The 24,872-nt window shown below is 37.9% G+C and overlaps 1 protein-coding gene across 1 annotated transcript in view; it reads left to right on the forward strand.

The window, feature by feature from the left end:
• The first annotated feature begins 362 nt into the window (after positions 1–362).
• ttyh3a (tweety family member 3a) overlaps positions 363–24,872 on the forward strand; it is an 89,521-nt gene continuing 65,011 nt past the window's right edge. The window contains exon 1 of the mRNA XM_051714050.1: positions 363–1,280. Within this exon, the coding sequence (XP_051570010.1) occupies positions 1,155–1,280 (126 nt within the window). The 5' untranslated portion in view covers positions 363–1,154. The remainder of the gene's footprint in view (positions 1,281–24,872) is intronic.

Consider the following 24,872-nt stretch of genomic DNA (forward strand, 5'->3'; position numbering starts at 1 on the left):
ACTCAATATTAGCCTAGTAAAAGAGTACTTAACATGGTTTAAATTATCATTTAATTCTCTCATATTACAAAGACTATTTGTCAATACTTGCCTCGATGATTATTAGCTAATCTTTAATTCAGTAAACACACCCCAGTAGTAAACTGCCTTTAGTTTCTCAATCCTTTAAATCAGGCATGCATCTTAATACTATAGCCTATTTGGATATTGTATCATTATGTGAATTTTATTTTCCATTCAGTATAAACAGTGGAAAACATCGAACTTCAATGCTATCTGATTTGTTGAGTATTCTGTGTGTAGTATTAGGTGTAACCACTAGAGATCAGCATTCTCAACAGTTGGCTGATGTCGTGATAAGCTTCCACTATCTCAACGTGAGTTTGTTGCGGTGGGCATCGGTCTCGTTGCTCGGTTATTTTTCACTCACAGTGGATTACAGCTCATCTCATCGAGTTTTGTCTGCAGGGAGGAGTGGCGTGGCGTCCACTAACCCAAGCACCGACATTTCGAATTCATAAATCCCTTCCCCGGTCATTTAGGACTAATAAGGACAAAGGAACGGAGGATTTCCACCGTGGGAATGACGAAACCGCAGAGCCATCGCTTTGCAGCAATCTCGGTCAATGACTGATATCAAACATAGGAAATACATCTGAAAAAGGACTGGTATTGAGAGCCGCCTAGAAACTGGGTCTCGGATCTCTGAAGGATTCTCAGGATTGTGGCGTCCATTCATGTAGTTTTGATGTATCCAAACAATAGGCAGTTTGGAGAGGAGGGGAAGTAGGAGCTATCTGGGTTGAAATACACGCTTCTCTTGTGTTCACCTGCCACCCAGCAGTGCATAGGAAAGCTGAAGTCCTGTTTAATACTACTAGACTTGAGATCTGAGCAATTCAAATATCCATTTTGATTAAAGCCGGTTATTCTCTAGGGACTACAGTCACTTTAAACATCATCACGTCACTTTTAAAAGGGTCCATGTATATCACGATGGACGAAGCACGCTAAATATTTTTGTTTTACGAATGCAGGGAAAAGCATCGTGTCAGTTTGTAATTTAATGACATTGTTAAAATCCGGACGCAAGTGTTGAACTTCCTGATTTTGGTTCCTCTCGGCTGTTCTGGTGTGGTGTTATCATAAAGATTATGGCAGCCGTTGTGAACTACTCTCCACCGTGGTGGGTTAACCTGCTGCATAGACTGCCTCACTTTAATCTGCAATTTGAACAAACCAGTAGTGATTTTCGCCCAGAGGACTCCTCATATCAGCAGGTAAGTTTCTGCATTACCGTAACACTCCTATGGCTGGATACAGCCGCACATGTTGACCTAATGCTTCAGTCATATGCATATTGTGTTGGAGTTATGTTGAAAAGTTACAGGATATGGATTATGTTTTTCATACTGAAAATGAAGCCTACGTTTAGGACCATTAAGTTTTTTTTTTTTTTTTTTTTGTGTTTATTTATTTTTACTTTTACCCGTTCTCATTACCGTATGGCGTCTTGACGTTTTATTTGTTCTATTCCCTTTGTTTTTAATGATGTTTCTCATTTCTCATTACAACACAGTCTTTTTTACGCTATTACACTAAAAAGATGCCGTTGCACAATAAATTGTTAAATTAAAATCAGAAAAAAATGAAAGGTGGTACCAAGGGTTTAGGCTACTTTTTCATTTTACATTTACTATTCCCATTGTTTTCAATTATGTTTCTCGTTTTGCAACAGTCAGTTATTATTATTATTATTATTTTGACTGTATTACAGTAAAAAAAAAAAATGCTGTTGTACAATAAATTGTTAAATTAAAATCAGCAAAAAATGAAAGGCTGTGCCAAGGGAGTACTTTTTAGTTTTACTATTCCCATTGTTTTGAATTGTTTATCATTACCGTAACACAGTTGTGTTTACTGTATTACAGTAGTAAAAAACATATTCTACATGTAAAATATAGCAATTTCTATGTATTTTGTTTTTCGAGTAAAATAAGAACAGGACATTTTTTTTGACAGGCTTCGTGAAAATCACCTATACTGTTCTATTTACCAATGTGGTAAATATTTTGGTATAAAGCCTATTTCTATGCATACATATTCAATTATTTGTAAACCCAAGGATTGGTACTATATGCTACCATTTTGAAATACATTGCGCAATACATTATTGCATGATTGTTGCATTGCATTTCAGAACTGTCCTGCACTCAGGGAAGGTAGCTTGTCTTTTAAAGTGATTACAGAAATCTTTTTCTCTTACATTTCTATGCCCATTTCTTTGTATCATAAAAATGGTCTAATCATTTCATGGGACAATAAGCGCAATCAACCTTTATGATTGCTTCATAATTGCTTTTGCTAAACCTCACATCTCCTCTGTTTTGAACACGCCCAGACGTGGCTGGTGAAGTTAGGTTTCCAAGCACCCTTTGAACTACTAGGCTGCAGTCTTTCATCATAGAGAGACAACAGATGGCCCACAGACAAGCCAGGAGGGCCATAAGCCTGGTGACAATTCTTCTAATCAAAGCTCCTTAAATCACGTTTAGCCTTCATTGGAGGCCTTACATGTCACTGAATTCATGCAGTGTTGGGTTAAACTAAAACTCAGCAAAAAAAGAAACGTCCCTTTTTCAGGACACTGTATTTTAAAGATAATTTTGTAAAAATACAAATAACTTAACAGATCTTTATTTTAAATGATTTAAACAATGTTTTCCATGCTTGTTCAATGAACCATAAACAATTAATGAACATGCACCTTAAGCAATTAAGGTCACAGTTATAAAAACTTTGGACACTAAAGAGACCTTTCTACTGACTCTGAAAAACACCAAAAGAAAGATGCCCAGGGTCCCTGCTCATCTGCGTGAATGTGCCTTATGCATGCTGCATGGAGGCATGAGGACTGCAGATGTGGCCAGGACAATACATTGCAATGTCTGTACAGTGAGATGCCTAAGACAGCACTACGGGGAGAAAGGAAGGACAGCTGATCATCCTCGCAGTGGCAGACCGCGTGTAACAACACCTGCACAGGATCGGCACATCCGAATATCACACCTGCGGGACAGGTACAGGATGGCAACAACAACTGCCCGAGTTACACCAGGAACGCACAATCCCTCCATTAGTGCTCAGACTGTCCGCAATAGGCTGAGAGAGGCTGAACTGAGGGCTTGTAGGCCTGTTGTAAGGCAGGTCCTTACCAGACATCACCGGCAACAACCTCGCCTATGGGCACAAACCCACCTTCACTGGACCAGACAGGATTGGCAAAAAGTGCTCTTCACTGTTGAGTCGTGGTTTTGTCTCATCAGGGGTGATGGTCGGACTTGCATTTATCATCGAAGGAATGAGTGTTACACCAAGGCCTGTACTGTGGAGCGGGATCGATTTGGAGGTGGAGGGTCCGTCATGGTCTGGGGCAGTGTGTCACAGCATCATCGGACTGAGCTTGTTGTCATTGCAGGCAGGCTTAACGCTGTGCGTTACAGGGAATACATCCTCCTCCCTCATGTGGTACCCTTTCTGCAGGCTCATCCTGACATGACCTTCCAGCATGACAGTGCTACCAGCCATCCTGCTCGTTCTGTGCGTGGTTTCCTGCAAGACAGGAAAGTCAGTGTTCTGTCATGGCCAGTGAAGAGCCCGGATCTCAATCCCATTGAGCACGTCTGAGACCTGTTGTATCGGAGGGTGAGGGCTAGGGCCATTCCCCCAAGAAATGTCCGGGAACTTGCAAGTGCCTTGGTGGAAGAGTGGGGTAACATATCACAGCAAGAACTGGCAAATCTGGTGCAGTCCATGAGGAGGAGACGCACTGCAGTACTTAATGCAGCTGGTGGCCAGACCATATACTGACTGTCACTTTTGATTTTGCCCCACCTTTGTTCAGGGACACATTATTCCATTTCTGTTTGTCACATGTCTGTGAAACTTGTTCAGTTTATGTCTTAGTTGTTGAATCTTTTTATGTTCATACAAATATTTACACATGTTAAATTTGCTGAAAATAAAAGCAGTTGAAAGTGAGAGGACGTTTCTTTTTGGGCTGAGTTTAGTAGGTAACTTTGTATAGAGTGCTCATGAAATGAGACAGGAATTAATCGTACCTTTCCATCTACTTCAACCCAAGCAAATGCAGCCTGAATGTTTTGAATGACAAGTTATGTCATCAGAATGAAACTTAAAAAGTCAGATGGTACAATACAGAATGAGGCACATACTAATCATGTTATGTTTAAGGGGATATTTCAAGGTGTTTTCACTGTGGTCTTTGTTCAGTTACAGTAGTGAGCTGATTTTCTGTAAATGGTTTGTTTCATATGAGGTGCTTTATGTGACATTTCTTGATTAAAGGAGGAGCTGATAACTTGTTTCCTTATGCTTTAAGCATTCAAACAAGTGACAGTTAGTTTGGTTGGTCCTAATGACTTCTAAAAGTAATATAATCATTTTAATTACGTTTTTGTAAAGTTCTGCCTACGCATTAAGAATAGTTCCCCTAGTTATGCAATATTAGATCATAGTAACAGGATCTGACTTGTACATTTAATGTAGATTTTGGACCTGCTGTTGATACTCATCGTGTTGGTTCTGACTATAAATACTTTATGGATATAATGAATCTTATTCAGACATATTAGACATTTGCTTCTTCAGTTGTAAGTCTAGTTTCTACCTTATAGGCCTAATATGGGTTTACAAACTCCACTTAGAAATGAAATGACAACAGTAACAAAGAGAGGAACATTTTGGTGTTCAACTGTCCTGCTTTAGTCAGTGCAGACTTTGTTTGTTCAACCTTTTAAAGTTCACATGAGGGTGAGAATCACTTCCCATTTCAATTTGAAGTGTAGTGGAACTAGAACCAAGGCCAGAATTAGTGCATTCATTTCTCTGCTGTAGCTGTCAGTTGACGACCAACTTAACGCTCAGCGTTGTGATTAAAAAATCATATTAATGACTTCTTGCATAGTCCTAATTATGATTACCACCTGGAAGAGAGGACGTTTATACAGGGTTTACTTGGTTGGTGTTGCTAGTTTAAATAAACTCAACCAAAGAGATGCTAAAAGCTGCTCAGGAAAGCGGCTGAGACCGTGAGCAGAGGTGAATCTTAAGAATTCAGTTATTCTTGCTCAAAGCATTTAGCTAACACATTGTCAGATAGATAGCCCATCTGCAGATTTTACTTTATAATTAATTCATGAACATTGCCCTTTGCAGCTCAGAGTTGTCATACATTCTTCACTTTTACCAATTAAATAATTTAAATATGACATTTATGTTAATGTAGAGGAAAATCAATATAATTCTGCTTTCAATATTTCAGCCATAAACTGGATTAGCCTCAGCTTGATTTTGCATATTTATTCATCCCTAAATGCATAAGTAATTTGAAAAATGTCTTTGTAGAGCTGGAGTGAGTAATTTCTGCGCCACTGCCAGCCCAAACACTATTACAAAAACAATGCTTCCAAATATAAGGTTTCTCAAACACTCCACATATCTTCCATTGTTTGAGCAAAACAGATCGTGCTGCGCCAAACTCATGCCATGGGTTGAGCCAGAAGTTGGCCTGTTCAAACAAATAAAGCAATGTTGAAAGCACAACTGAGGCAAAATATTGATAGGATTTCAGGGAAATAAACATGTCACTTATAGTTGTTAACACATTAAGCTGGAATAGAAGTATTTTAACATTGGAAAAATTACACACATCAGCTTTAAGCCTCTATTACAGATTGTCAATATGGTATCACACATTTATGAACTTTCTTGCGTCTGGGTCAACCATTAATGTCATCGACTGACCATACATACACCTTTGAAAACGCCAGAGAAAACAAGGACCAAGATGCACACGCAGCTTGTATGAGCTGTTTGTTCTAGGTAGCATTTGTCTTTCAGTCAGTCTGCACAAAGTGTATGATAACAGACAGCACAACTGAGGACGGGGGAGAGGGAAAACCTGCTCTCCATTGATTGGCGCATGTTCACAGGATTGGAATTAACTAGAGATATCATGTCGTTTTTCCACTAGTTAGAGGTTAAGATCACTCCTGATGTCCCAGTTGGGGGTGGTTTGCTTGATGCGCTTATCTGTGAACTTTGTCCTACTTGTAATTTTAGCTAAAATTATAACTTTAAATGGACTATTTCCAACCAAAAGAACAAAAGCAGCCTTTTTTTTTTTTTTTTTCCATAGTAACATTTATTGTTACAACTGCCTAAATATTCAGTTCTTGATGACTTCTAGGCTTGTAGTGAGGGCTGAGATGACAGGTTATTAATGTTGCTCAGTAGAGTGTGTCAAGGAATGTGAAGCTGCAAAAGCTAATGCATGTGCTGAAGTGACTTTGGGAAATAAGTTCAAGATACCTTTTAAACAAGAGTTTTCTGACACTGTTGGTGTTACAATAATGCATGTTGTGACTATTCCAAATAAAAATGATGGCAAGATCATTTTACATATCCATGTTTGTTAGATTTTGGTAATATCTCAGTCTGTAACATTAAAGGCAAAGTGTAATTTCTGCGCCACTAGCGGCACCAAACGAAATTGTAATTTCTTTGTTTGAGTGACCTAACTAGGCACAACATAACAACATTAGCACAACCAATGGCTTGAGTTTGTGGCAGAACTACCTGTTTGAACTACAATGGCTGGGAGGTTTGTCAAAAAAAAAAAAATGGAAAAAAGATGTTTAACAATTCTTTGGAAACAGTCATTACATCCCTCTATGAACATGTTGGAGGAAGAATCGCCATTGGCTAGTCAAATTTTTTTGTACTCGCCAGACTTTTGACAACATGTAAGGATAATTCAACTGAAAAAGATATGAAGAAAACTGAGAAGGGGGCATTTTCACACATTTTCATATTTAACTTTGGAACATTTGAATCACATTTTAGCTTGTGTACAAATTTCACATTTTATCAATTTGTATGATGTCATGAAATTGCATTAATAATGATACAAGCTGTTGTCACTTTGAAATTTCATACTAGTTTTTAACAAAATATTCACAATAGAATTGGAAGCAGAATAATACACATACAAATTATTTAATAATGGTATATAAAATGATCATTTAAGTGCTACTATATCAAAACTACTATGCAAAAACAAAAAACAAAAAAACCTTTTACCAAACCCTTGCATAGATGCAGCATGAGTGTATTTGTAGAATTCTTTAATATTTACAGTGTTTTCTGAAGTTAAAATATTTCACAATGTATGATTGTGCCTTTTAAATATGTATTTACACATTTATTGAACTTACTACATTTTGTAACATGTTTATATGCTCTTGTGTGATTTACATTGAGTTTACATTGATATGTATAACAAGCAATAAATTGGTACTGTCTCTTTAAGAGAACCGCGAGCAAATGATTATGGTTGAATGAGCGCATCGCGCACACGGTTGTTTTTCCCTCATCTGTGCCATGTATGATAAGAATTAATGTTTCTTTTTTATCTTTTTGATCACCAACTGACTGTAAATAACTGAAAGGGTTTTAAAGGAGACAGTAAATGAAAATGGTGTGCCTGGATTTTGTCTTTGGACACACAATACACAGAACGAAGCAAAAGGAAACTTTTACTTGTATAATGTATATTGACGTAGATATACAAATATTTATTGTACAAGTTCTCAAATTCAAATCTACAAGCTCTCGAGTTTTACAGCGCTTTTACCTTCTTACAGACGTCCAACAGGCATGTTACTGGTTTGTATTCATACTTTAAAATGGAGAATGTTGTGAAAACAGTCTGTGGAAAAGTTTAACTGTAGTCAGAGTTGACATTGTTAAATGCAATGTCAGTGTCATTTCATGACTCAACTAAAGTAATGGTGACAGCATGATCATGACAGATCCGGTCCCACTGCAGCCAAAAATGGTAAATTTCCTTCAGAGTGCGCGCTAACGAAACACAACACGCAGTAAAAGACGAGGCTGAATCCAGCTTCTTAATCGGCAGCTTCTTGTTCAGTAAAAGGATTGCAGTGCTTAAGTTCTTCTTCGCCACTACACAACTCAATCTCTGGTGAGTAAAATCTGAATGTTTTCTTGCCAGTGGTAAGTAACAGACATGTTTTAGTCACATAGTGCGAAATTTGGTCGCATATGCGAGCGATTTACTTGTAATGTAGAGAGCTGCATTATCTTTGGAATTCTGTTTGATGCTGCCATTGGCTGAAAGCTGTCTACCAGTTTTCAGATTGGTTAACATAACAGACAGCTCATTAAACTTTGGGGACACCATCAAGTCTGTGAACTCCATGCAGGTGCACAACATCAGTGCCTAATATTCTAGTTTAACCTCACCTTTTCCCATCCCAAACCCTTGTCTTGGACTATTAATGGGTATTGTATTCAGAAAAGCATGTCACATGTTTAACTAAGGCCAGGGCTGTGGGAGTTTGAGCAGTGCTTCTCACAAAGATGTTGTGGATGAAAGCCAAGTGTTGAAAGGAGGTTCAGTCAGCAGGATGATGGATGAGACTGGAATTCCGGGTTTGTTTGGGTGAGGACAGCCATGCCAGTGAACAAGGTGGTCACACAAGGCCAGTTTGAGCATTGCCATTGGGTATACTACCAAAAGCTGATTAGCTTATGTAGTTTTGGGAAAACATCTACTCAAGTTATAGGGTCAGTAAGGCGAAATTTTATTTCCTGAGTTGAGAATAGATAAACCATAAGCAAACATGCTAATCCAGAACAGACTTGGTGTTTACTGTAATTGATAATGACTTGAAACATGTTGTGGCATTCTCATATTCAGTCAAAAGAAAAAAGGAAAAGCTGCTTTATTAAATCATCCCTAGTCATGAGTTTATTCTCTGGTTGCAAAGGCCAAAGTTCCATCTAACCAGGTTTTGCTGGAGTCTTGAATTAAATTGAAACAAACAGCACCATCATAGGAACATTTGTAAGAGTAATTCTCTAGATCTGTAAATAAGGCCTAATTTTGCCAAACGCTTTTCAGTAGCTCTATTTGAAGGATGGACTATTAGAAAGTAGTTCATCATTCTAATCAAAGGTTTTCCAGAAATCAGTATCAACCACCAAATTCCACTCAAAGCCTGCAAGAGATTGAGTCTGTATTGGGTTAACTCGGACCCAAATAAGATTGTCATGACAGCTGGATCTGACAATCATTCTACATCCAACCAGATTTTTTAAATTTAAACATTCCTACTTCATTCATGGTCTTTAAGACCCCATGACATGGTTTGACAAGCATGGTTTTCTAGTTTCCAATATCCTTTTGGTTGAGTCACAGGGCAGCAAAATCACACTTGACATATTCTATGGATGAAGGCATTGAAGGCACTTTATAAATGTACAAGTTCAAGCCACTTCCTTTGCAACCAATTGATGTTTGGAAAATTTTCTTTTGAGCTTTAGGGCTGCTGAAGACCATAATTTTCTGAAGACCATAATTTTCCACTTGCTGTTACCATTTTGAGGCATATTGTACTGATAGTTTAGGGCACGAGGATGTACTCATTCTAGAGCGCATTTAAATGGACAGAATTTTGCATACTCGTAAGTCATCAATATTTATGGTTAGTAGAGATTCATTTTTAATGCTAAAAGTCAATTTTGTCAACTTTTGTATCAGCATATAGATGGTTTCAAAGTGAACAGACATCGACTTTAACCTCAAAACTCCATAAGCACTGCAATATTCTCATGCCTCACTGGTTAAAGTTCCTTTCTGCTAGTGGTGGGAATGTGGGGTTGAGCTCTGCGTGAAGTGAAAATTTGTAAAACAAAAACCCTACATGCTTTCCCACTCCCATGCACACTCCAGAGTCTGACTATGGGGGAGGTTGGAGAAATTCGTGACTGGCCTCTTCATGTCGTGGGGGGAGTGCTGGAAACATTTTCTAATTTTTGTTAATTCTAGCCTTGGTGTTTGAATTATTTTAGTAATTCCTGAGCGTCATTCACAGGGACGTCGTTTGGAGCACAGGAAGCGAGAGCAAGTAATGCTGCTAATCTGTTTTGTCAATGTGTTTGCATGGTGTGATACAGACTGACGAGGCTTTCCTGTCATCAAGCCAGGCAGGAAACACAAGCTGCCTCTCACTGTGACACACTGCCAATAAATTCATCATGTGATAGTCTGGTTATGAAGTATTTGTGATGTAGTAATTTGTGTAATGCTGTAAGTGCAACCCTTTTATGAAATATTAATGTCTCTGTTTTTTATTAGACTCTGTAAAATCAAATCCTGTTTGATCTGCTGATTCATTACTTTTATAGTTTACCTTTACAGTTAGGTGTTAACAACTTACTTCCTGTTGGGGGTGGGATATTGCCTTTCAATGTTCCTTCAAAGGTTAAAATGCTTTTAACGTCCTCTGCAAAAGTGTAAGGGCTCAGATTGCTTCTGGTTTCCCAGAGAAATCTTTGACCTAGATTTAGCCCCAATTGCTGCTCTAACTGCAAATGAAAATAACCTTACTTTTTTCTATGACAATGTGGAATATATGGCTCCCAGAGGAAATTTTAATTAATGGAAAGGGATGCACTGGGATAAAGGATCAACCTGTATATTTTGGGCTTGGAGAATAACTTTTTTTTTTTTTTTTTTTTTTTAAGTTTAAAGATTAGCTTTGAAAATGGAATAACCTGGTTAGCTTTGCTTTTAGGGATCAGTTCGAACCTAGTTATCAGCCCAAATTTGTTATCATTAACACTGCAATTTATTGATCCAAAGCAACCAGAAATCATTCAATTGAGGGGACAAGAGCGACAGAGGCAAATGCAAATATGCAGAGATCCAAGGCTTCGACTGACAATTGGAGTGCAGTCAGTGACACTCTAAAGAATAGCTGTAATTGTGAGTGCCCTTAACAGTCACTTGTAAACCATGAAAGTTACAAAGAATATCTGAAATCAACAAAATCATCTCAAACCTTTAGCCTGACTTGTTTGATTTGCAATGGGACATTTCTTGTCATTGTCAATTCTAATGTAATTTTCTAATTCAAATGACATTCATTCAAAAAATTCTGGGTGCTCTATCCTTGACTGCTATTGTATGTTGTTTAGGAGTATGTTTCTATGAGAGTTCTCTTGTGCTGTAGTCCTTTCCAGACACGGCCAGACTGAATGAAACAGTCTTTCTGTTTGACTGCTGTGACACCGTACTTGAAAGAACCTCAGCCAGAGTCCCACAGGAGAATCAAGCCCTTTCACAGACAGCTCTGAATTGAAGCTCAGTCAGACAAACGATTCAGAGCCACTTAACTAAGCCGGATTCTCTTTTACTGATTTTCTGAATTGTGTCTCAAGAGATGATTGTGTTATAGTGTTTCCATTCCACAGCCAGAGGAAGTTTGTGGGAGACCAAAAGATTTAAAATGTACCCGATCACTAGTATAACTTTACACATTCCAATCTCTACATACTCTGAAATTTTACATCAACTGTTTGAAGAGAAATTGCTAAGTAAGTTAAAGTCAATGGGCACCTCGGGTTTGGCTCGAGCTCGAGCCCTCCATTATGGACAGCAAGCCAACTATTTTTCCATTCAAAGATTACATGAACATGCAAACTTGTAAATTTTATATTGTTTTTCCAGCTGAAGTGCTTTGCAATGGGTGAATAGGAAAAACGCAGTTTGTGTTTGATTTTCTCTAAAAAATGAATGCCCTCTAATGTGACTGGTTGGACAGTTTCTTCGTTTGATATGAGCTCTGTAAGTTAGGTTTCATAATTCAGCATAGTTATCGATAAATCATGTTCAGTTATTAACACATGTTATTTGTTAATGCTGTTAAACCTATAAATAAACATATCGTGGTTATGTACACAATTTGGCAGAAAAAATACAGTAATTCCCTGCACACTGTCGTGGCTTGCAGATCTTTATAAGCTTACAGCATTTCAGTCAAATACCTTCTTCAGGCATTCTGTTTATTTCTCTGAAGATTCTTGCAGTTGATATGAAAGGATATCACTGTTACTATAATTTACATGACAATTTTCACCAATGATGCTGGTGATGTGTTTGACTGAACCAGAAGGGTTAATGGTGGTGGACATCCTCCTGCTGGCATGAACTGACATTTTTTTACACTAAAGTTTCATTCTATTCGAAGCGTCAGACTATTTGATTCACAAAAGAACTTCAGATGGCAGCCAAAAAAAAAAAAAAAGAATTTGTGATTTGAATGTACTTGAATGCACATTTTAAACCGCTTTAATTACTGTTCCACATATTCCTATTCGGATGTGCTAGTAAGTCTGGTGCCATCCTTTATAGGGCATTTTCATGGGCGTGGATTATGATAATTGTGAAATGAACCTGTACGTGTGCCCCATTTACGAATGTTACACACTAACATACACACTTTTAACTAACAAATCTGGTGGGTATGAAGCATTACTGAATCTGGAGGAAAGTTTTCAGGAAGGTCCATTTTACATGCAAAATACTCTGAATTTACTCATATTAATGATAGTTTCATGAATGAGGCCCAATGAATCCAGATTATTCTAAATGAAGGAGCGTGTGCATTAATTACTGTGAGTAATTAACGCAGGCAAACCATCTCCATATAATGGCTTTCAGCACCACCGCACCTGTACAGTTGTAATATTTAGACAAATATTTAGCAGAAAACCATCACACAGTAAGTCAGAGCTGTACAGCAAAACAATAAGAATGATTTTGTAATATGTACCACTGTAGATGTTGGATGTACTGAAGGCGTTCTTGAAGTGCTGTTTGTGCAGGAGCATTTGGTGCCTCATCACCCACAGATTCAGGCTGTGCTTGTGGTCCGTAAGGCAGTGCTCATAGTGGAAATAAATAATTTGTTCGCCTCTTGCCTGCCTTGGTTGTGGTAGCCATTTATCAAGCTCTCTTTCCAGAATTGAACCCTGATTCCCTGTAACCCATGGTCACCATGGTAGGCGCCTAAAGTACCATCGAAAGTTGATAGGGCAGACATTAGAAGTAGTTTTCATCGATCAGCCATAGTTAGACTCAAAGTGGACCGGTTTGGTTTTGGGTCTGATAAATGCACGCATTCCGCTTGTCCACAACGTGGTTCTCTGGGGTGTCGTTCACAGTGTTAAATCAGCACGACTTATCCCTAGCTCGAGCTATAATGCACATATTTTTTTACTCTGAAAAAAGAATATATAGTGCCTTGCAAAAGTATTCAGATCACTGACCAATTATGTGTGGGGGTTGAATACTTATGCAAGCAAGATATTTCAGTTTATTTTTCATAAAAATATTTCCCAAAAAAAAAAAAAAAAAAAGTCACCTTTTAAATCATTGATTTTGAGTTTCAGTGTTTCCCACACCTGTGGCTTTTTAAATTGCAATTAGTGTCTGTGTATAAATAGTCAATGAGTTTGTTAGCTCTCACATGGATGCACTGAGCAGGCTAGATACTGAGCCATGGGGAGCAGAAAAGAACTGTCAAAAGACCTGTGTAACAAGGTAATGGAACATTATAAAGATGGAAAATGATATAAAAATATATCCAAAGCCTTGAAAATGCCAGTCAGTACTGTTCAATCACTTATTAAGAAGTGGAAAATTCGGGGATCTCTTGATACCAAGCCAAGGTCAGGTAGACCAAGAAAGATTTCAGCCACAACTGCCAGAAGAATTGTTCGGGATACAAAGAAAAACCCACAGGTAACCTCAGGAGAAATACAGGCTGCTCTAGAAAAAGACGGTGTGGTTGTTTCAAGGAGCACAATACGACGATACTTGAACAAAAATGAGCTGAATGGCCGAGTTGCCAGAAAGAAATGCCACAAAAAGCCTGGTTACAATATGCCCGACAACACCTTGACACGCCTCACAGCTTCTGGCACACTGTAATTTGGAGTGACGAGACCAAAATAGAGCTTTATGGTCACAACCATAAGCGCTATGTTTGGAAAGGGGTCAACAAGTATTGTGCTCCTTGAAACAACTTCAGCAAGTTTCTCCCATCTCCACACATGATCTCTGGAGCTCAACCAGAGTGACCATCGGGTTCTTGGTCACCTCTCTTACCAATGCCCTTCTCCCCCGATTACTCATTTTGGCCAGGCGGCCAGCTCTAGGAAGAGTCCTGGTTGTTACAGACTTCTTCAATTTAAGAATTATGGAGGCCACTGTGCTCTTGGGAACCTTCAATGCATCCGAAAAAATTCTGTAGCCTTCCCCAGATCTGTGCCTCGACACAATCCTGTCTCTGAGCTCTGCAGGCAGTTTCTTCAACCTCATGGCTTGGTTTGTGCTCTGATATGCATTTTCAGCTGTGAGACCTTATATAGACAGGTGTGTGCCTTTCCAAATCATGTCCAATCAGTTGAATTTGCTACAGGTGGACTCCAATCAAAGTGTAGAAATACCTCAAAGATGATCCAGAGAAATGGGAGGCACCTGAGCTAAATTTCAAGTGTCATGGCAAAGGGTCTGAATACTTATGTCAATGTGATATTTCAGTTTTTTCTTTTTAATAAATTTGTAAAGTTATCAAAAATATGTTTTTTTTACTTTGTCATTATGGGGTTTGGAGTGTAGATTCATGTGGGAAAAAATAATTTAAAGCATTTTAGCATAAGGCTGCAACATAAAATGTGAAAAAAGGGGTCTGAATACTTTGTGAATGCACTGTATACAGTATATGTGTGTGTGTGTGTGTTCAGAACTTCTTAACCTACTTCAAAGAATTCTCATCAAAAAATCCTCCACGTGCAGCAATCGCAGCTTTGCAGATCCTTGGCATTCTAGCTGTCAGTTTGTCCAGATACTCAGGTGACGTTTCACTCCACACTTCCTGTAGCACTTGCCATAGATGTGGCTGTCTTGTCGGGCACTTCTCACGCACCTTACAGTCTAGCTGATCCCACAAAAGCTCAATGGGGTTAAGATTCATAACACTCTTTTCCAATTATCTGTTGTCCAATGTCTGTGTTTCTTTGCCCACTCTAACCTTTTTCTTTTTGTTTTTCTGTTTCAAAAGTGGCTTTTTCTTTGCAATTCTTCCCATAAGGCCTGCACCCGAGTCTTCTCTTTACTATTGTACATGAAACTGGTGTTGAGTGGGTAGAATTCAATGAAGCTGTCAGCTGAGGACATGTGAGGCATCTATTTCTCAAACTAGAGACTCTGATGTACTTAGCTTCTTGTTTAGTTGTACATCTAGCCTTCCACATCTCTTTCTGTCCTTGTTAAAGCTGGTTTTCTTTTGTCTTTGAAGACTGTAGTGTACACCTTTGTATGAAATCTTCAGTTTTTTGGCAATTTCAAGCATTGTATAGCCTTCATTCCTCAAAACAATGATTGACTGTTGAGTTTCTAGACAAAGCTGTTTCTTGTTTGCCATTTTTGACCTAATATTGACCTTAAGACATGTCAGTCTATTGGATACCGTGGCAACACAGAAACAAACACAAAGACAATGTTAAACTTAATTTAACGAACCAAATAGCTTTCAACAGTGTTTGATATAATGGCAAGTGCTTTTCTAGTACCAAATTAGCAATTTAGCATGATTACTCAAGGATAAGGTGTTGGAGTGATGGCTGCTAGAAATGAGGCCTGTCTAGATTTGATCAAAAATGATTTTTTTTTTTTTTTTTTTGTAATAGTGGTGGTGCTGTTTTTTACATCAGTAATGTCCTGACTATACTTTGTGATCAGTTGAATGCCACTTTGGTGAATTAAAGTACTAATTTCCTTCTGAAACAGCACAATCTGTACATTATTCCAAACTTTTGGCGGCCAGTGTATATACACTGCCGTTCAAAAGTTTGGGGACACTTGACTGAAAAGTTTCTCATGATCTTAAAAATCTTTTGATCTGAAGGCGCATGCTTAAATGTTTGAAATTAGTTTTGTTGACAAAAATATAATTGTGCCAACAAATTAATTTATTTCAATACAAAACAAAAGTGTAAAAAAAAAAAAAAAAAAGATTTTGAAATGGTTGACTTGGACCGAATAATAAAGAAAAGCAGCCAATAAGTGCCCAACATAGATTGGAACTCCTACAGTACTGTTTAAAAAGCATCCCAGAATGATACCTCAAGAAGTTGGTTGAGAAAATGCCAAGAGTACATTTCTGCAAATTCTAGGCAAAGGGTGGCTACTTTGAAGATGCTAAAATATTACATAGTTTTGATTTATTTTTGATTTATTTGGCCACAACATAATTTCCTGTTCCATTTCTGTTATTCTGTTGATTTGATGACTTTACTATTATTCTAAAATGATAAAAAAAAAATAAAAAAAAAAATAGAATAAAGAATGTGTAAATGACTCCAAACATTTGAATGGCAGTGTGTGTGTGTGTGTGTGTGTGTGTGTGTGTGTGTGTGTGTGTGTATATACAGGTGCATCTCAATAAATTAGAATGTCGTGGAAAAGTTCATTTATTTCAGTAATTCAACTCAAATTGTGAAACTTGTGTATTAAATAAATTCAATGCACACAGACTGAAGTAGTTTAAGTCTTTGGTCCTTTTAATTGTGATGATTTTGGCTCACATTTAACAAAAACCCACCAATTCACTATCTCAAAAAATTAGAATACATCATAAGACCAATAAAAAAAAAACATTTATAGTGAATTGTTGGCCTTCTGGAAATTATGTTCATTTACTGTATATGTACTCAATACTTGGTAGGGGCTCCTTTTGCTTTAATTACTGCCTCAATTCGGCGTGGCATGGAGGTGATCAGTTTGTGGCACTGCTGAGGTGGTATGGAAGCCCATGTTTCTTTGACAGTGGCCTTCAGCTCATCTGCATTTTTTGGTCTCTTGTTTCTCATTTTCCTCTTGACAATACCCCATAGATTCTCTATGGGGTTCAGGTCTGGTGAGTTTGCTGGCCAGTCAAGCACACCAACACCATGGTCATTTAACCAACTGTTGGTGCTTTTGGCAGTGTGGGCAGGTGCCAAATCCTGCTGGAAAATGAAATCAGCATCTTTAAAAAGCTGGTCAGCAGAAGGAAGCATGAAGTGCTCCAAAATTTCTTGGTAAACGGGTGCAGTGACTTTGGTTTTCAAAAAACACAATGGACCAACACCAGCAGATGACACTGCACCCCAAATCATCACAGACTGTGGAAACTTAACACTGGACTTCAAGCAACTTGGGCTATGAGCTTCTCCACCCTTCCTCCAGACTCTAGGACCTTGGTTTCCAAATGAAATACAAAACTTGCTCTCATCTGAAAAGAGGACTTTGGACCACTGGGCAACAGTCCTGTTCTTCTTCTCCTTAGCCCAGGTAAGACGCCAGGAGTGGCTTAACAAGAGGAATACGACAACTGTAGCCAAATTCCTTGACATGTCTGTGTGTGGTGGCTCTTGATGCCTTGACCCCAGTCTCAGTCCATTCCTTGTGAAGTTCACCCAAATTCTTGAATCGATTTTGCTTGACAATCCTCATAAGGCTGCGGTTCTCTCGGTTGGTTGTGCATCTTTTTCTTCCACACTTTTTCCTTCCACTCAACTTTCTGTTAACATGCTTGGATACAGCACTCTGTGAACAGCCAGCTTCTTTGGCAATGAATGTTTGTGGCTTACCCTCCTTGTGAAGGGTGTCAATGATTGTCTTCTGGACAACTGTCAGATCAGCAGTCTTCCTCATGATTGTGTAGCCTAGTGAACCAAACTGAGAGACCTTTTTGAAGGCTCAGGAAACCTTTGCAGGTGTTTTGAGTTGATTAGCTGATTGGCATGTCACCATATTCTAATTTTTTGAGATAGTGAATTGGTGGGTTTTTGTTAAATGTGAGCCAAAATCATCACAATTAAAAGAACCAAAGACTTAAACTACTTCAGTCTGTGTGCACTGAATTTATTTAATACACGAGTTTCACAATTTGAGTTGAATTACTGAAATAAATGAACTTTTCCATGACATTCTAATTTATTGAGATGCACCTGTATATGTATATGTGTGAGTGTGTGTGTGTAATATATATATACACACACACACACACACACACACACACACATACATACATACATACATACATACACACATATACACTGCATGCCCAATTATTAGGCAAGTGAGTATTCTGATCTTATCATTATTTCCATGCACATTTTCCAACTCCAAACCATATAAACTTATTACCATATAAACATTTTCAGGTGGTATGTATTTGTGTTATGAGGGAGGGTGTGGCGAAAGTGACTAACACCTTATATCAAGGTGTGCATAATTATTAGGCAGCTTCATTTCCTCAGGTAAAATGGGCCAAAAAAGAGATTGAACTGACACTGATAAGTCATATTGTATAGTGCCTGTCAGACGGATGCAACACTCTTGAAATAGCTAAACTATTGAGGCATGACCACCAGACAATCAAACGTTTTGTTGCGAATAGTCAACTGGGGCACAAAAAACACATGGAGAAGAAAAGGCGCAAAAGACTGCAGAAGACTTGAAGAATTAAACATGAAGCTACCAGGAACCCATTATCCTGCAATGCTACCATATTCCAGAACTGCAACCTACCTGGAGTGTCCAGAAGTACAAGGTGCCAAGTGCTCAGAGACATGGCCAAGGTCAAGTTTGCTGAAACACGACCACCACTGAATATATTCACAAGTTGAAGCGTCAAGATTGGGCAAAGAAGACAGATTTTTCAAAGGTTTTATGCACAGATGAAATGAGAGTGACTCTTGATGGACCAGATGGTTGGGCCTGTGGCTGGATCACTAATGGGCACAGGGCACCACTTCGAGTCAGGTGCCAGAAAGGTGCAGGAGGGGTTCTGGTATGGGCTGCTATCATTAAGGATGAGGTAGTTGGACCTTTTCGAGTTGAAGATGGACTGAAACACAACTCTCAAACCTACTGCCTGTTTCTGGAATGTACTTTCTTCAAGCAGTGGTACAGGAAGAAGTCCTCAGCATTCAAGAAGGCCATGATCTTTATGCAGGACAATGCTCCATCACATGCATCCAAGTACTCCACTGCTTGGCTAGCCAGCAAGGGCCTCAAAGATGCCCAAATAATGATGGGCTGGTTTGAGTATTTCTGTAACTGCTGATCTCCTGGGATTTTCACTCACACAACAGTCTCTAGCGTTTACTCAGAATGGTGGCAAAAACAAATTATAAATAACATTTATAGCAACTTGCCTGAATAATAACACATCCAGTTTAATGGCACAAACTTTTAAAGATAACTATTGCCCCTTGAGTACTACAGATTGTTACCGAGCAACTCAAGAACGCATGCTAGTATGTTCAACCGGAACCTTTGCGTTGGCCAAGCCCATGGGTTTGCATTCACGTACTTGCATCAAGTAAGCTTCTAGCATTTACATGATGTAATGTGCATCTTTGTATATCATAGTATAATGCATATCTCATAGCTGCTTTTCTTGGAATAAATTGCATTCCGAGAGGAGCACATCTCTTGCAATGCATCCGCTGCAGATATATGCGTCTGGCAGTTGGTACATGTATAGGTTTGTGGTAAATCAAAATGGACAAATAATTCAATAACACAATTAAATTAATGTCTTCTCCTCCCGAATCATTACCTAGCAACAGTGGTAAACAGATGCCATTATTTGATTATGAAACTCACTGACATTCTTTCCCAAATAATACAAAGGGGAGGGTGGAATCTAGACCAATCAGTCAAGCCAAGGGTGAAAACAGCCTTACTGGCTTACTACATAATATGACATTGCTTTTGTTGCCACTGCTTTGTGGAGCACATTGAGATTCCATACATGCAGAATACTTCCTTTCTTTGAAACGTGACTGGATAAAGGGTGGTGCAAATTTCAGGATGATGGCCTACAGCCAGGAGCACTTCAGCACAGTGACCTTGTGTTTGAAATGCTGCTGTTGTTCTTGGGTAGTGGTTTTGCCCTCCAGGGTTTCTCTGTTACACCCCGATTCAACAGATGGAAAGAGGGAGATCCATTAAGATAATCTGCAGAAGTTTACAGTCTGTTTAGAAAAAGCTGAGTCTGGGTCTTTTCCTGTTAGCAGCAAAAGGAGAAACGTGGCAGGATTGAAATCTTGGTAATTACATTGACCTGCTTGGCACAAGCTCTCAGAGGAAGCACGAAACATAGGTGCTTTGACTTGCCAAGTGCCAACTGAGTTGTCTCTCTAATTGATGATGTAGCCTTTAGAAAAGGCATAGTATTAAATGCAACATTATAGGGCTGCCCCCGATAGTCAACCAAACGTTAGTCGATGAGAAGAGTCTTGGTCGACCAAGTTTTGATTGGTCGTTTGGTCGCAGAAAAAACTCCACAGAAAACCGCTGGTTGGACGCTAGGTGGTACTATGGGGTAATTTTTGTTAAGCAGGGTTAGGTTAAGCCTACACAATAAAGCAAGTTTGAACTTTGAACTTTTTTATTTATTTTAACTAAAAATTCAAAATGAAACTGGAAAAAATAAGTGCAATTAAAATGTGTGTTCAACTTTTTGAAAGATGGCTTTACAACAGTTGTGAAGGGTAACATCTCTCTGGCAAAGAACTTCATCTGTGCATTCTCTACCGGACGGGTATTTCATTGTCCGTGAAAATACATCATGTGTGTGAATAAATTTTGTTTTGTTCCCTCCTTCACAATATACATATACATATTATATCGCAATATCCAATTACATCGGCAACCCCCGGGCTGAGGGATTGGTGAATATTCTTGCTTTAGTGATTTTTGCATTGAAAATTTAATTTATTTATTTAAAAAAAAGAAAAACTTATCAAATGCATTTCTAAATTCAAATTGCACTCCAAACGAAACAAAAAAAGCAAATAAAATAATGTGATTAAAGAATAATATAAATATATATATACACCTTTCCATTTACCGTCAGTCAAGCAGAAAATTACTTACACAAATGAAGACATAAAAACAATTATAAATGTAAAAATAATAATTATATTGGTGATAATAATCACTGAAATATAAATCATGGTTCGAGGTGAACATGTTTTTGTATTATTTTATGTTTTAATCACAGATGTATAGACTGCAGAGTTGTTGTCACAATGAACTGCTCTGTGGAAATAAAGCGAACTGAACTCAAAGCACCTCCTGAGCTGAGATTTCTGAGGTCTTTTACAGCATTCTCATAGATGATACTGTTCTTGCAAAACAAAACAAAACAAAAAATCAGAAGACTGAAACAAAGAAAGAATGAGAAACTTTTACATGCACGTTCCATGAGACTGCACGCTTCCGTATTAACATACATGCGCATAGACTCTTTTCTGTCATCTGTTCTTAATAATACAATAAAGTGTGTTTCTTCAAGCGCGTGTCTGTGCCTCTACGGGCAAATTATTTGTAATATTAATTTGATAATAATAATAGCCTAATAATAATAATTTAATACATTCATGGGAAAACGAGCCAAACATCATCTTGACATGGTCAAAGGCATCAGCTATTGGCGATCACTCTGACCATCGTCGGTCCCCGAGATCATCGTCTGTCGGCACAACCCTAATGTGCATTTCTCTATAAATTAACAAAATGTTCAGACTCCTTGCTGGTTTTTCTGACACATTCAGAATCATTACTGCTTTTGCCGGTGTCGCTGCAGCTCGCTTCGTGCGTGCGCTTGTAAAATGTATATTTTAAAGGCTCAATATTACGGTTTAGTATTTCTCTGTAATGTATAACAGTGTTAGCAATGTTACTTAAAACATTCTTTCTCAACCCTGGAGCTCAAACCATTTTCTGATGCCCCCCAATATATATATATTTAATTAAATTAATATCATAAACGTGCGACTAGTTGACTAATGGCTTAAATTAACTCCTACTAGTCGACTAGGAAAATCTTTGGTCGGGGGCAGCCCTACAACATTACAATGGATTGAGCTTTCGTTGATGGTGGCATTCCCATGCTACCCTTGTAGAAGGCTAATGTAATGTTTTGCTTGTTTGAATCTGACCTTTTCTCGATTTACTGCCATATCTGTGGGAACAATGTTAGAACATTTCTCCCAAGTTCACATTTGCTGTGCTGTCCACATTGAAATGACACTAAATCACCCTTTAAACCTCTCATTACTTCCGCTATCTTTTAATAATGCTGATTATTTAATTGCATTGTATTCAAGGAGTTTTTTATTTATTTATTAAAGTTGCAGCATTCTGCCGAGTACACTGAATGATCTAATAGGTTTTGCAAAGACTTTTGTTAAATCACTTCATATAAACACATTATGAAAGGTTGTCAGCTATGCGGTTCTGGCAATAGCTGTTATTTTTTGTAAATGAGGGTATAAATGCAAGCTAATTCGAAGAAATTAGGCATTCCACTGCGAACGAACGTTCACTGTGGGTGAACTCTGACCTGTGAATCCAGATGATAAGACATGTGACCAGTTGAAGATTGAATCGTCACATGCTGACCTTGGCACAGCTTCTCCAAAGAAAACGTAAATTAATTTTAGTTACGACTTAAAATTTTCCAGTGAGATTAGTGCTTGTCTAGTGCTTTAAATGCAATTCACTATCCAGCATCCCAGTCAACACACTACTCTTACTGTCTGTAAAGTGCAGTCTGCTTGATTCTGTTATTTTTGTGTGATGTAATTTTGCAAAGATGTGAACACAGAGAAAGATTCCGAAGAACTCACAAAAGATCCTTTTCTCTTGATGTGCCACTGTGAATAGTGAACATTGTGGTTTTGTTATTTTTTTCACAGTTCATACAGCAGACAGCTTAATCGTGTTTCTAAAATTAGATCACTGTTTAGCCTTTGTCTGCAGGGACTGAATTGTTTTGCTTTTTGGAATTGATTTCCAATTATTCTCTATCGTACAGAAATGTAAATCAGGAATTAAATAATAGACATTCACAAAATTGAATGCCACCACAGGAAAGGAACTGCAGATCAATTGATATTTAAAACACTTCAATAAGAAATCTCCACTAAATGACTTATTGAGTTGTTTCGTTGCATTATCCCTTATTGGAGTCACTGCAATTTTAATTAAGTGTTAATATTTTAACAAATGGTGTGGTAGTCTCAGAGAGACAGATTGTTTTTTATATTGTCATAAAGACCCTGACCAGCATGTAAAATGACCAACCATAGTTGGGATCTAAACACAGCTTTGTTTCCCAGTGGACTTCTAAAAATGTGCACCCTGACACATAGGGCTGCACAATTAATCGAAAAACTAATCATGATTACGGCTACCACGATTATGTAATCGCAAATTTAAGTCTGCTCCTGTTGCGTCTATGGTTTCTATTTACATTGTGTTTTTGCAGCGGTTGAGTATTGTAACCAATCACAGACATGTTTGTTGAGCAAAACAGACGCTTAAATTAGATCCTAATGCGCAAGTTTTAAACACTCTAATACTCAGATACTTGCTTTACATTTCACCTTTGTTTGCAGTGGCACAAGAAAATTAATACACAAGAAACATCACCTGACACTTGAAAAGAAGCTGTAGAACAAAAGCGAAAAATTATATTATTTTGAAAAAAGGAATTGTTTTGGATTCATTGCATTTTGAGCTGCTCACTTGCAATGTAGACGGTAAATATCCTGTAAATGAGCAAAACGTAAACGCTCCCGTTCTAATTAAGGCATAGACGTGGTTTAAATAATTGATTTAAGCTGATTAGATTGCTTTGTTTTTAATGAGAGCATTCACAAGAGTGCAGAACTCTGTGCGGAGCGTCAGTGAGCTTGTGCTGAACTGCATTGAGTGATAGCAGTCATTGTAATGGGAGAGTTTGTCTCGTTGCATGATTTCTGTGTACGATTTATTACAAATTAAATAACAGGTTTTGTCATGTTAATAAGTGGCCAATGTGAATTTGATTTGTATAAAATACGCAATAAAGTAATTCAGCTTAACTGTGTTATAATTTTCTCCTTATTTACAACTTGACAAAGTTAAAAATAAAATAAACGCTCGGTGTTAATCAACCTTAGAATAATACTCAATTTCACATTATGCCACATTTCAGTCTGACATGTTGTTGTCCAATATTATTATAAACTTTCCTTAAGATACTCTAGATCTTTTCAAAGCAAAGTAACAAAAAATAAATTACATAATTTTAGGAAAAAAATCAAATAAATACACAATGAAAATAACACGTCTTACAGAAAATATATTTCAAATATATTTAATAACACTTCTTGCAAAAAAAGACAGAATTAATGTGGAGCGTATTTTTTGGCTTTCATAATATACTTTTAGTGTGCTTCATTTTAAATTGGTAATACATTTATTTTATTTTTTTGGGTTCCTCGGTAGTAAGTGTTATTTCGTAATTGCTTATGCCTCAAAAGTATAGAAAATGGCTATTACTCCCCACAAACTTTGCTTTTGTGACCAGGACAGTGATATTTTGAAATTTACCTATTTTCCAGAACATTCCAGATAGATTCAGTTCTGAGTAAACTTGGAGTAACTTCTAGAACTTTCCAGTAATATAAATAGTAGTGTAAAGACAGGGGCCTTAAGCCCACCAGTTCAGTTTAGTTCCAGCTGCCTAAGTGGATACATATCTGCATTTTTCTGAGATGGCATCAAGAGGCTGCAAGCATCCGGCAGACACATTTTGCTATGTCTGCAGCCAATTTATCAAGACATGAGCGAAAAAGCACTCTGTGGAAGCATCTGCTAAGATGTGTGAGGCCTACAAGGCATATTTCGGCATGCCTGTCGGGGATCAAGATAAACTCTGGGCACCTCATTTCACCTGCGAGCACTGCAAAAAAACATCTATTTTTAAAAGTTTTTAAACTTAAAATGTATTTTGGGATGCCTTTGAGACAGCAGGGACACCAAGGAGCACTACCACAGGCGGGACTGGCCACAGCGGACTGAGTTC

The sequence above is a fragment of the Myxocyprinus asiaticus genome, chromosome 13 (assembly GCF_019703515.2).
Source record: "Myxocyprinus asiaticus isolate MX2 ecotype Aquarium Trade chromosome 13, UBuf_Myxa_2, whole genome shotgun sequence".
In the NCBI taxonomy this organism is placed as follows: domain Eukaryota; kingdom Metazoa; phylum Chordata; class Actinopteri; order Cypriniformes; family Catostomidae; genus Myxocyprinus; species Myxocyprinus asiaticus.